The sequence below is a fragment of the Agelaius tricolor genome, unplaced genomic scaffold (genome assembly GCF_023055355.1).
Source record: "Agelaius tricolor isolate 1412-34295 unplaced genomic scaffold, bAgeTri1.0.p SCAF_16, whole genome shotgun sequence".
In the NCBI taxonomy this organism is placed as follows: domain Eukaryota; kingdom Metazoa; phylum Chordata; class Aves; order Passeriformes; family Icteridae; genus Agelaius; species Agelaius tricolor.
In genome coordinates, this window is record NW_027269276.1 from 5,988,527 (window position 1) to 6,002,323 (window position 13,797).

A 13,797-nucleotide genomic window follows, 5' to 3' on the forward strand; every position below is an offset into this window, starting at 1 on the left:
GAAGAAGGCAATTACAGCCCCCAGACACTGTGCTGGAAGTCCCAAGCAGCAAGCAAGAGGTGCAGGTCATTGGAGACAGGATTAACCCTGTGAAGGCAAAATGCATCTTCAGATGTGCCTCGGGGTTCTGCCCCCTCCAGCAGCAGCAAGGAGTGCTCAGCACCACACAGGCTTGAGCTATGCTATCTCCTCTTTCTTGGTGGCTTCCAAAAGCAAGACTTTCCATTTCCTCCTGCTCTCTGCGAGGCCCCAGCACTGTGCTCCTGACAGGTCACACCCTCCAACAGACTCTGCTGCAGATGGGAACTGCCCTCTGGGGACACTGCAGTCAGTGTTGCTTTGGGGAGAGAGGGGTGAGGGCATGCTCCAATTTTTTAAATTTCAGCTGTTTCACAGAAGTTGCAGTGATGAGGGTCATTTGAAGGACCTTTGGGGTGGTTTTGTTTTTTTGTTTTTTACAATATTTTGTGGTATAGCAAAGTTTTTGCATCTCAGATTTTTGATTTTTTTTTTTTAATTTTTACCTTAAGTAGTAGGAAATAAATATATTGAAAAAGAAAACAACATTTGCAAAACCACGTAATATTGTAAAACAAAAAAAGAAGGGACTTACCTGTGCCCCTAAGAGGGGGTGAGTGGAGCTCTGGGGTGGGTGTAAGGTTGCTGGCACAGTGCATGCCAGGGCATCACACAGAGGGGCCCAGCCTCTGCCAACTTGAAAAGGAAAACAAAAGCTACGTCAGTGGTGCACCCCGAGCCCCTTCCTGAGCTCTGCTCTGTGGGACAGCCAGCACAGGAGTCTGGGGGACAGCTGGTGGCACTGGGGTGCCACCAAGGCTCAGCAATAACGCACCAGAGCAAGGAGCTGGAGACCTGTGTGTCACCCCTAGAGCATCCGAGCACACATCTTGGCGGTGAAGCACAAACAGCCTGAGTCAGACAGCACCACTGGGCCCCTGCTCTGCTCAAAATCTGCTGCTTATCTTCAGATTTCCAGCCCCAAGCTCTCCACAGATGCCTCTCTCTGGTTCTCCTTCCCCTATGCTATAGCTACTCGACATTCCTGAGGACCTGAAGATGAAATGCTCCATGCAGAAAACCTGTCAGATGCAAATGAAGGCAGAACATGATTTCTACATCTTCAGGAAAAAACCCAACAGCATTCTGAAACAGGAACAATTAGAAGGTTTGGTTGCCAGGCTCTGACCACTGTCACCTTCAACTGAAGCACAAAAGACTCCCCAATGTTCAACCAAAGAAAAGTGATGGGTCATAAAGCTGCACACACACAAATGCATTTATTAGTGGGATCCATTCCAGGATGGGCAATACTGACTGTTTTGTTGCTATGAGGTGTTTCTGGGAACTTTCCTTTATTCCTGGTTGGATTTGTGTTTCATTTTGGTCTTGTTCTGTTTTTTTAATTACACAGACTCCTCTCCAGATGTTCCTACATCAGAGCAGGACTTGCATTATGCCCCATTGCAGCAATCAGATCAGTGCATGCAGAACTCAGCCCAGGCAGTGTCCAGCTCACTCCAGAGGTCTCAGGCCAAGGATCCAGCTGCAGGACTGGGACCTCAACTGTGAGATCCAACATCCATGCACCAAACTGGGACTCAGTGTTTACAAGGCAATGCAGTTGAGACCTCCCTTTCCTCTTTGGGTTTGGTTGGTTTTTTATGTTCAGTAATCCCTCATCCTTTTTTTTTTCCTTACCTCATCTTTTATATTAAATCGTGACGGTTCTTGTCTGCTTCGGTTTGACCTCCTAACCCCATAAACATCAGGATATTCTTCCCACATCTGCAAAATAAACAGACCATCAGAAGGCCTGCTTCACCCCAATTATTTTTGACATTTTAGAGAAGTTTGATGGTGGCTTAAAAAAAAATCAACCAAAAACCATTAGGGAATTAGCAACCAGCAGATGGACAGTTTAAAAAACTGGCTGGAAAGATTATTATTATTATTATTATTATTATTATTATTATTATTATTATTATTATTTTGGGATATTTGACACCTTTCTAAAGCAGCATGTGTTTATCTCAGTGTTATCTTTACAGTGGTCCATCTTTCCACTGAGGCACAAATCACTCTCCAGCTCGCTCAAGCTGAAGGACAGAGTGTTGAGGTAACCAGCCCTCTGCAGCACTGGTGCCAAAGGAATGCAGGCAACACCTTGGACATGGAATGAACAGACCTACCAACTCAACAGGGCCATTCTCTGTCACTAACAGCTTCCAGCACAATTCCTTTCCTGGTGGAAAGCCCCACCAGCTGCCTGGAGACATGGCCAGCTGCAGCTTCAAAGGTGAATTCTGTGGCCCAGTCTGGATGGCAAATAGAGCAAGATACCCTGTCATTTGGCAAGGCAAGGCAGTGGCCACTGGATCCTCTCCTGAATGCACTGATGGGAATGTGGTTTGGCAGTGCAGGACACATGGAAGTGCAGAGGTGACTGCTGGCAATGATTGTGCTCTTTGCTGTAAAATGAGGCCCTCACCAGTTCAATACACTGTGTATAAGAGCATGCAATTGTTCTTGTGGATGGGCAGGAGAAGGGGACACAAAAATGGATGCCCTGAGGGGGATGAATGCAGAGCTGTGTTGGTGACAGGACACAAGGGTTACAGGGCAGACACAAACCACCACCATGGTTTGGTGGTCAAATGGTCAAATTCCTACACCAGCAATTCCTCTCTACCTCAGCAGAGCTCTTAGTTTTCTACATTGATTCATTTCCTTCTGATTCTCTCTCTCTCCAATCCTCAAATACCTCTGCAAGCCACTGGCAGGAAAAGGAAATCAAACTACGCTGCCAGGTGCAGCAGTGATGGGATTGAGAGCGTGATGGATACAAGGCTGCAGCCCAGCAATTTTTGTGCCTCTGTTAAAGGAGTAATGGGATAAGGGACAGACTGTGACAGTGTGTATCTGTTGGGCATGCAAGTACTGAGGTACATTCTCAAGAAAGAATAAACCCTCAAATTTAATGTTCCTTCCCCAAACCGTTTGAAGAACTTGTCTTTTATCTATTAAATGGCATGGGTTTTCAATGTGGGAGCAACTTCCATGACAAATCTTAATAGCACCTAACACAGATTAACCTCGCCTTCATGGGTGTATCTAGACAAATACCAAATAAACAATAATATAATAATTAATTGCATTGGTTATTCAAGGGGAAGTTGTATCAACATGCCTAGGTTAGACCTAGCTAAGGAAGACACCCATTAACAGAGAAATTAAGGAAGGGAGAGGCTTTCTTATTAAAGGGTGTCCCGACCTTTTCATGTTTCACCCGTGCTAATTATCACCCTGGGTATGGATGCACTTCCTCACAGGATAATGTTAAAATTTATTGTTGGGGACATGCTCTTAGAATCCTTCAGAGGGAGAGAAGAGTTCCTTTGGTGCCCACTTATCAACAATAAACCACAGATTTTAATATGGTGTTACCACAACTGTCTTATAAACTCATCCTCCCTTGCCAGTCCGAACACTGGAGGATTTAACCACTACCTAAGCCAGCAGCCTGGAGCTTTGTGGAGGGAGAAGGTGGTAACAAAATCCTTCACTTGTTCCTGGCAGGTCCGTGGGGAGCAGAGGCTGGAAGCACTGTCCTTCCTCCTTATCCTTTACACTCCCAGCACCTTTCTCCATAAAACTCACTCTCAGGAGCAAGCTGTGCCCAGTGCAACCCACGGCTAAGAACAACAGGATGGGTACACACCACAAACAAACAAACAAAGCTGACCTAACCAGAATTTTCTCCTTCCAAGCGAACTCAGTTCACTGAGTTCCTGTCTCCAAATGGTATTTGGGCTCCTCTTTCTCACCACACACTGCCCTGTTTTAGTCAGGTGTCTCCATCCCTCAGGTAAAGCAGGCACCTGAGGTGCAGCTTCTGCCCTGGGGTGCAGAGGGATACCATGAGCAGTAACATCTACAATCCCTTTTCCTGCTGGACAGCAAGTGGAGGGAAAACTTGACTATCTGAGGAATATTGCTAGGGAGGAGCTGGGAAGGTACAGGGGGGAAAAACCCACAACAAAGAAGCACTGTTCTGTTCTGGACTTAATAAATAATGGAAGTTCGTTTTTGTTTGTTTTTCCTATGCTTTTTTGAGAGGAAGAGTGATGTAAAAAAAAACAAAGTGGTTCAAACTTTAAACCCTAGACAAACTTCAAACCTTCTTCCTGAGTACTTATCCCATGGAGAGGCTTTACTGCTTCTGAGGAGAGACAGGATAGAGTGGAAAGACAGAGGGAGAGGATGAAATGACAGGATCATGTACTGATGACAGGCACCTGCCTCTCATTCACACCAGTCAGCCCTGCCACCATCTACTAGGTGACCCAGGGGTCCACAAACACAGCAGCTCCTGCTCTCAAGGGTGACAGCAGCAGGGCTCCAGCACACAGCCCAAACAGCCCCTGGGGACACTGGAGGTCAGAGGCTGTTTGGTCCATGTGCAAAGTGGCCAGGATGTTGGGCACAGCTTCACTGAGGTCCTGCTGCCTGACCTTCCATGGTGGGGACAGGAGTAACGTGTCCGTGCAGAGCAGCAGGGGTAATACCTTTTTAACATCTGCTATCCTTTCCTTCTTAGAGGCTGGTTTTTCTTTGGTTTCAGGAGGGGTCTGCTGGGATTTGGAACCCGTTGATTCACTTTCAGATTCAGACTGACTCTCAGAGGACTCGGAGCTGCTGTTTGACTCGCTGCCCTGCTCACTTTCAGACTGGCTTGCAGAGTCAGAGCCAGAGGCTTCTTCGGATGCCGAGTGACTAATGGTAGAGAAAGAAGAGGTTACATTTTAACTGCACTGACACAGCTGTGAAATACGAAGGGAGCAAACCTGAGACACATCCTGAGCCACAACAACAGGTTTGGAAAAGCCTGAATGCAAGTGTGGACCCTGTGTGTACACCCCACACCGGCATTCTGCAGCAGAGGCAATTCCTTCCCAGGACTGGCAGTGAACACGAGTGAGAGTGCAGCCCCAAAAATCCCTGTCCAGGATCTCCTGCTCATCACCAGAACAAAAGCAGTGGTGGTAGGTGAGGAGAAGCATCAGCAGTACCAGCAGCACAGGTTCTCCTGATAGATCTGGGTGTCTTGGAGTGAGGCAGAGAAAGGCACAGTGGGGGCTGCAGCATCCACAGACCATCCTCCAATATTAACGATGAGCAGTTGTTCCAGCACGGCTCTCCACTGCATCCTGTGAGGCCAGTGGTTCCAAATAAACCAGATATCCGCTTTCTGGAAGAGGCCAGTATCAAAAACACTATGCCCATAACACCATGAACGATGCTAAATATAATGCTTTTTGCAAAAATGATTAATTCAGCAACAGGGGAGAAGAAAGAAGCTTATATGGGCTTGTGGTTGGGGCAGCTCCTCTTTAAAGGATTACACCAGTGCTGTGCAGACTGCGTTTCTCAAGCTAATAATGGAAGAGTAGAATATTAAGTAGGTGTAGTTCCCCCATTTTTTGTTTTTTTTTTAATATCTTTATATAAAAATGGGTTAACACCCAGTGTATCCCCTTAAATGAAAGCTCCTCAACAAAACAATGAGAGGCCAAACTATTTTAGCTGGCCAAAATATTCAAATACCTTTTCCCAATCATTCCCAACATATATATTTTTTATTTTAAGAGCCAAAAAACCAAACTGAAATCTCAGGACACCTTACCATAGGTGTGCTGCAAGGCAGCATTAAAACCCCACTGCCACAAACAAAAACACAATGATGATGCCACAAACTTTTGGAATAAGGAGCACCCCTTTCCCAGTCAGCTTTCCACTTGGCAGCCAGATGTGTTTGTGATATTTAAAGATTTGCTTAGGTACAACACTAATGAAAGAAGAGTCAGGAAAACTTTGCAGAGGGATTAAACAGGTTTTTTATTTTTTTTTCTACTTTTGTACAAAAGTAACAAAGCACATGAAAGGCTTTGCTCAGATTTCATGATTCAAGGGAGAAACAATACAAAGAAAAATTAAAAAAAAAATAAAACGAAACCAAAAACCAACCCAAAGCAAGCATGTGCACGTGTACATTTCCATCCGACTCCGCAGGGGTCGTTGCCGTGTGGGGATGCCCGGAGGCAGCCGCGGCCCGCCCCGCTCCCGGCCGGACAAACCCCGGGATCCGCGGCTGTGGGCCGCGAGGCGGGCAGGGGGCAGCACCCGCGCGCCCTCAGGCGCCGCCGCCGCCATTTCGTGATCGCCCCTCCGCCGCCATCTTGCGACCGCGGGGCTGAGCCCGATCCCTGGGATGGGTCCCTGGCATGGAACCCTGGGATGGGTCCCTGGCACTGCCCCGGGGAAGGGGAACCGTGGGGAGCGCGGCCCTCCGAGCCTGAGGGGGCACAAAAGGAGCCCCTTCCGCAAGCAGCAAGGGCAGCCATCACCCGTGGCTGCTGTTTCACTGTCCCAGCCTGGGTTTGAGGGAACAGGGTTATCACATTGCGTCCCACACGCAGGCTGGAAATTCAGGTTGAACCACGGCCATCCCAGGCTGCCCAGGCCCTGTCCATGGATGGAGGTTATCCATGAGAACCAAAAGCACAATGTCCCAGTACACCCCTTGTTGTGTGGGCTTTACAACAGTCCCCCTCTTTGTCCACCACAGCTCTCCATTGCCACAGCCATGACCTGTGGTGGTGCCACACACATAACCCATGGTGGTGCCACACACATGATCCATGGTGGTGCCACACTGCTCCTGGCAATGGCACTCCAGCAGCTCTGGGGACAGATGGTGTCCATGGGCAGGCCTCAGCAGACACCATCCCACCGGGCCTCCACAAAGGAAGGGGATCTGGAGGCATCCAAACCTCTGCTGTCACAATATAAGTGGCAACATCAGGCTCTGCTTGAGGCATGTTGGTGTCCTGTGTCCCACAGGGACACATGGAAGATGAAGACAGTTTTTCCTTCAGTCAGATTTGTGAGCAATAGCTGGAATAGTAATTTTAACAGCCCAGGCAAGACTGAGGCCAGACAGCTCTGACAGTATTTGTTTAGAGGCAGAACAGTAATTACTGTCCTCCTCCCGCTCTGGAGCTCTTTGTTCCTCAAAGCCTTAAGCTTTATTTCAAGGACACAGGGACACAGGCTCTCTGCACATTAAGAGCCATAATTCATGTGCTTTATCCACAACATTGTCTGAACACTAATTCTTTTTTTCAGGCTGTGAACTGTGTCATCTGAAAAGAGGGAGACTTCTCTGGTGGCATACACATCTATATGTGCAGATATTTGCCTGCACACCTGCTTCCCCTACTAAGGAAAGAAATACAGATGAGAAGTGATTATGTCCTTTTGAAGGCTGTAGCTTTTTTTTTTTTTTTTTTTAATTAAGGAACAACCTGTTATTGAGGCAAAATATGTGTTTATCTTCTTTTCTATGTTGATCAGATAAAAAAAAATAACTGAAAGGCCTGTTTTCATAAAAGAATCCTTTCTAACTGTCACTGGTACAATCAGGAAGCATTTCTACCTGTCAACAGAATATAATGTATTAGCAACATTAGATGTCAAATCAGGCCTAACACTGTATATACCTAGAGACCTAAGTCCTCTTTTCAGAAGTTATTTCTGGAATTTGTCCTGGTTTAATACCCCTGAGTTAGCATCCAAACAAGACCTACTTCCAATTAAACTAAAAGTAAGAAATAAGCGATAATTATTTATCACAAAAATCACAATTCAGCCAGACCACCCTCCTCCAAAAACACCCATGAACATGAAAAGAAAGCAACAGATGGACCATTGGTAATTTCTTTGAAGAAACTCCTAAAAAAAAGTTGAGATCTGCAAAGACTCAGCCAAATACATTCCTCTGGTTTCTAAGAAATACTTTAGGCTTTAAGTCTGGTTTAATTAAGAGCCTGCTCCTGACTTGAAGGGGAGCAAAACTAAATCATTCCTTACCAAGAAGAACATGATCCTTCTAAGAAATAAGTAGCTGAAAGGCAGCGATAAGACCCTTTACAGTGAGGCATCTGAGTTTAAAAGGCAATTACCACATGCCCGAAGCCTCCAGACTTTGCATTTAATATTTCACATATGACTTCCTTTTATAGAGGATCATCTTTGCAAGCAGCAAATCATTTTATAAGTTCTCAGTAAGAACTAACAGTAGATCTGCCTCCAGAAGGTGTGAGACAGCTGAAAAAATGACCCCAACATGCATTTGTGAAACCAAGAACTGACTGGGGAATGGCTCTAACTGGGACCATTCTGCCCCAGCATTTAAAATGTGGCTTTTGAGGGACAGAACTTGAATTCAGACAGGGGAATAAAGGAGGATTAATAACCCAACACCCTCCCACAAGCAAAGCTCCTCCCAGCTTTAAGAACTGTTGTGAATGTTTTGAATCTAAACAAGTTTGAATCCCAACAGCAACATTCCACTGGGCTTCGCAATCTCCAATGCAGGGATTCGGCACCAGCAAACCACCCTGTGAAGGCTGGAGAAGGACCTTGGCAGATTATCCCATGGCTGGATAACATCAGGAGCTGGATGACAGCAGGAACTGTTCTATTGAACTCCTGTGCATTGCTGGCCACAGTGTCACCAGTGCTGTGGGTAAGTGACACCCAGGTGCACAGCAGCAGCTCACTGGCACCAGAATGCCCCACACAGGTGGCTGGGACACAGCCCCTCCCTGCTCCCATCCCTGCTCACCGTGTTCCCAGCACTGGCTGGACCTGCTGGGCTTCCTGATACCACACCTGGGCAGCCCAGAGAAACAGCAGGTCACTGCCAGCTTAAGCCCAGGCAGGACCAAGCCTGAACAGGAACAGTGGAAATAAACTGCACTTGGCAGGGCAGGTGAGTTGCAGAGTGGACAATGCAACAATAGCTTGGACTCAATGATCTCAGGGGTCTTTTCCAATCTCAATGATCCTGAGAAGGGGGTGAACAGGCCAGGGCTGGAGGAGCTGCTGGGTCAGCCCGAGGGTGTCTGGCAGAGCCAACTCTACCTGAGAGGGGCTCCTGAGCCTGCACAGCTCTTCAGCTCAGGCTGCCAGCTGCCACTCCCATCCACCAGCAGAACCAACCTGAGATTTACTCCAAAGCACAGAGCAGCAAGGCCTGTGCAGGCCACCAACTTAAAACTATTTAAACAGATCTGTCTTCCTAAAGTGACCTGTACAAACTGTACAAGCACACAAGCACTGTGACAAACCACAGAAAGGGCAAACACATCGACTGAGATGAGGACTGGCTGCTGTTAAACATTTCCTTTGAATATCTGATCTACAAATGTGATGTTCCCTATTATGAAGAGAAACTATTTACAAGAACATGTAGTGACAGGACACATGGGAATGGCTTCAAACTGAAAGGAAGTAGGTTTAGATTAAATATTAGGAAAAAATTCCTTACTGTGAGCTTGCTGAGGCACTGGAGCAGGTTGCCCAGACAGGTTGTGAATGCCCCATTCCCTGGAAGCATTTGAGGCAGGTTGGATGGAGCTCTGAGCAGCCTGGTCTAGGGGAAGGTGTCACTGCCTATGGCAGGGAGGTTGGAATGAGATGATCTTTGAGGTCCCTTCCAACCCAAACCATTCTCTGTTTCTATATAAACATATATATGAAATGGCTACATATATTGCAAATACAAATAAGCACCATCAATGTTGATATGTGCACTCAAGTCACAGGGTAGCTGTAAAAAGGCACTAAACTAAATTTAACCTTTAGGCTAAACAAGCCAGGGAGAACACCACAAGATGGGTTCTAGTTACAGATCACTAGATAAAGAGAAGATAATATGAGTAGCACAGACTGAGCAAATACCACAGTAATCATAGACAAGGCCATACAGACACTGCACATGGAGTGTGCAGGAGAGCCAAGCAAAGGACAGATTGTGACACTGAATATAAATAAATGCATTCCTAGCTTTTTCAGTTCCCTTGATTTTATTCTGAAAGTCTGCTAAAAAGCGATTGGTGCTTGCTTGTCTCCCAAGGCAAAGATTTTCTGAGTGAGAAGCCTTGAAGAAGGGTCATTTGGTGAAAGAGCTTTTCCTAGTTTATTTCGTGCAGGGAAAAGTAGAAATGGGGGGAAGGGAAGGAAGAAAAATACTCCTGCTCCTCTACTCTCCATACCTATGCATGGTACTTTTACACATTGATCTTCGAGCAAGAACTTAAACTAGAATATTCTAAACACAATTAGGCTCCTCATACTGTTTAGGAGTGAGTCTCAAACAACTCTAAATACTCAAAATATGATTTGTCCAAATGTGGGCCAGCTTTAAAGGGGCACAACAAACTCCCGTGGTGATAGGGTTGGCCCTTCCAGATTACCAACAAGTTTTTCAAAGCAGCATAAAAATATTTCCCTAACCTCATTTTATGATCAGCAACTTTTTTTTACTCCCCTTAAACGGGCATGTGAGAAGCTCTCATGGAGAATCCACCTGTGTCTGCAAACTTCCAGCCTGTTCTGGCCACTGCTACTTATCTCAGCACAGGACTCCCAAATGCCAAAGGCAGAGCTAAATATATCCCTCACTGCTCTGCTGCAGCTCAGCAAAGCACGTTGGGCTATCCTGAATGATACAGACCTTCCCAAAGCTGGTGGGGGTTTTTCCTCCACTAGTAAGATGCTGTGTTGTGTTTGCATAAGCAAGCAAAAAGAGCAATTCATTCATGATGGGGAGAGCTGGCTCTCTAGCCCTCTGATCTTTAGGCCCAGAGGCTGAAAATGTTTGGGATGTTTAGTGGGGACAGAGAAAAAAAGAAAAAAAAAAAAAAGAAAAGCCAGCAGAAGGACAAAAGGAGTCAAAACCTGTCTGGTTGATTAAGGAGCGCCATTGATTATCTCCAAGGCAGCATCCTTCCCTTTCCCTGCACAGCAAGGAGAGAACAATTGCAGTTCTCAGGGTTTGAAAGGGCCCATCTCTCCCTCGCCGGGAGGCAGCCAAGCATTTCCGAAGCATTTCCGGGCTCCACATCCCACAGCAGCGGGCGGAGCTCCCAACTCCTCCTCAGCCCCAGCCAAGGAGAGGAGCAGGAGCCGGGGGTGCGTCCCTTCCTCCGACAGCGGGCAGGGCTGTCCCTGTGCCGCCGCCCTTCCCGTTCCAGCCATGTCCCCCATGGACAGCCAGCCTGAGGCTCAGTGGCAGCACAAAGGGGACTCTCCATGCTGGTGCAGCCCATTGGCAAAGGACACAAGGATGCGTGAGAGGGCAGGAGTTTGCACACACAATTAGTACTGAAAAAGTGGGTGCCTTTTCTCCCTTAACATTTGTAAACTTCCTTTAAAACCTCTCAGATTAAAGACATGGAGTGTATATGGAAATTTAGGACCACGATGGTGCAGAAATTCCTTTATGGTTCCAAGTGACGTGCAGTTCAAAATAAGGGAGCCTGATCTGGCCTGAGGGGGTTATTCCAAGTGACTCTTAAAATCTGTTTTTAACCAAGAGATGTAAGCCTAAAGTTTTACAGACAGCACATGGCATTCAAATCTCAACCGGTGACAACTTTGTAGTGAAGTATAGAGATTCCTACCCAACAGAGAGATGCAAACGACTCCTATAATTAACGTATTAGCAATTCTATTAAGTCATCTATACCTAACAATAACACTTGCAAGAAACATAACTAATTGCAACACAGCTTTTTCCTAAGGTCGGGTGTTCTGGAGTCAGGGGATTCTTGACATTGCAACACCCTTGTTCATAGCCGGGGTAAAGGTTGGTGAGCAATGAAGTGTTAAGCATCCCACCCCATCCCGTCTGTGGAGCCTGGCAGACACACTGAACTGAGCCCTGCCAAGATCAAACGCCATGCCAGCACTTCCAGCACAGTACCAGAAAGGAATCTGAGATCACTGTTAAAAACTTTTTAATTTTTAACCCCTATCAGTCAAGGTAAGAAAAGCACATGTAGTACAGAGTAGGTTATCTCAGCCCACAGGTAAATATAAAGGAAGGTGAAGATTGAAAATTGTAATTTAGCAGCAGTGCTACACAAGCTGTAATGTAAAATGAGCTGCTGCACATTTGGAAAGAATCAGCCACATTTGGCTCATTATATCCAAAAGATACTCCCTGCTCTAAGAAAATGAGGCATTAACAGTGTGACAGACTTACAAAAGCTTCACTGCGAGTCACTAGGGGTAAACTTTTTCTCTGGGCTTTTTTTTTTTTATTTCAAGTCTCCTCTACAGGATGTGAAAGTGAGCTTTACATACACACCAGCACCTACTGAAAGAGCATCTTCACATGGCATTTTAGCACATGTCTATTAATAAAAGCACACCAGAAAGATTGATGTAAGACACCATGTCAGTAGAACAGCACATCCTTTGCTGGAAGGCTGCTTCTATCTAATTATGGTAACCCAGGCCTTCCCCTCCCCCAGTGCTGTGCTGTTTGTATTTATTTTCCTTGAAGGAGAGGAGAGATAAAGCAGAACAGAAGCTTTCTCCAGTCATTATCAGCTCCTTCCTGAGCTGGATTTCAGCTAGGGGCAAGGAGAGATTTAGAAGCCTTTTCCATCTCCAGAACTTAGCAGCCTAATTTAACATTGCAATTCCTGCTGGAACCGTGGTGTGCAACCTGAAACAAGATGGAGAAGATAACACACACCTCCAGGTTATGTATCAGGAGATGCAATGACAATGTAAGCTGCCAAACTCACCCAAAGCAGGTTTACTTGGGCTGTCTCAAGCTCAAAAGCAGCCAGTCCATGGCATCAGAAGCTTGCTCAGTCCCTAGACTCCTGTTTGCTGTCTCAGGTACTTCACCTGCTCCTCAACACCAGCACTGATAAACCTGAATTAAGAGGTGTCCCAGTATAAAAACTCCTCAGAGACAAGTTTGGCAGCTCAGTAACCTGCTAGTGCCATGAGCAACTTTCTGAGGGGCGAAACACACAAACAAAGACAGGAATTGGTTTATCCCTATACGGAGTTAGGGAGATTGAAATGAAGGATCGGGGCCTTCCTGGCCCTCCTTCCGAGCCCCGTCGAAGCTGCCAGTGTTAGTGTTTGTTTGAACACAGAAATGTGGTTATGGCAGCCCCAGCACTGCTCCCGAGGCACAGCCGGGATCCGCGTTCTTGGAAACGGCACCACCGAGCCGCAGCTGGCTCCAGCGCTGGAGGAAGTGGGGCAAGGTGCAGATAAGGGCAACTGTGGCCCTCAGAGTGTGGCAGGTGAAACATCAACCCGACAGAAAGGGGAACAGGCTCCAGGCTGCCATGTGAACCACCTTGCCTTGGCTGGAGGCACTCCCAGAGCTGGGAACATGCCTGCACACACGTGCACCCAGCCATGGCAACGCCCCAGCCCCAGCACAGCCTGTGCCACACAAACTGGGTTACACAATTACCCAGATGAGCTCTTTATTCCCATTCTCCAATTTTTATTCAGCAAAAGCATGCATTTTAGAGAATCTATGCAATTTGATTAATTAGCTTAAGATATTTAACTAAAAAAAAAAAAAAAAACAATCCAGAAGACAATGAACTACAGCTAAATGTAGCTTCTTGCAGTTGGTGAGCTCTTTTTATAGCACTGTATATACTGTATCCATCTCTGGCAGCAATCACAAAACAGGGAACAGAGGAGTTGAAAGCCTCAGGATTGTGCATGCGTAATTAGATGAGACACTTCCTTCACGAGGGTAATGTGAAACAGAAGTAACAAAGCAAAACAAGAACAATCTCCTTTGTGCTGCACACAGATTACATCATGATTCATATGAATTCCTTGCACATTACTCCTTTTGTGTCCCGCACTGATCAAGCATTT

At 46.4% G+C, this 13,797-nt stretch overlaps 1 protein-coding gene across 3 annotated transcripts in view; it reads right to left on the reverse strand.

Annotated features, from left to right (window-relative positions):
* CHD2 (chromodomain helicase DNA binding protein 2) overlaps positions 1-13,797 on the reverse strand; it is an 85,378-nt gene that overhangs the window by 36,764 nt on the left and 34,817 nt on the right. For all 3 annotated transcript variants that reach the window (XM_071441279.1, XM_071441278.1, XM_071441280.1), the window contains 2 exons: positions 4,587-4,794; positions 1,720-1,806 (listed from right to left, as the gene is read on the reverse strand). In XM_071441279.1, coding sequence (XP_071297380.1) covers positions 1,720-1,806; positions 4,587-4,794 — 295 coding nt within the window. The remainder of the gene's footprint in view (positions 1-1,719; positions 1,807-4,586; positions 4,795-13,797) is intronic.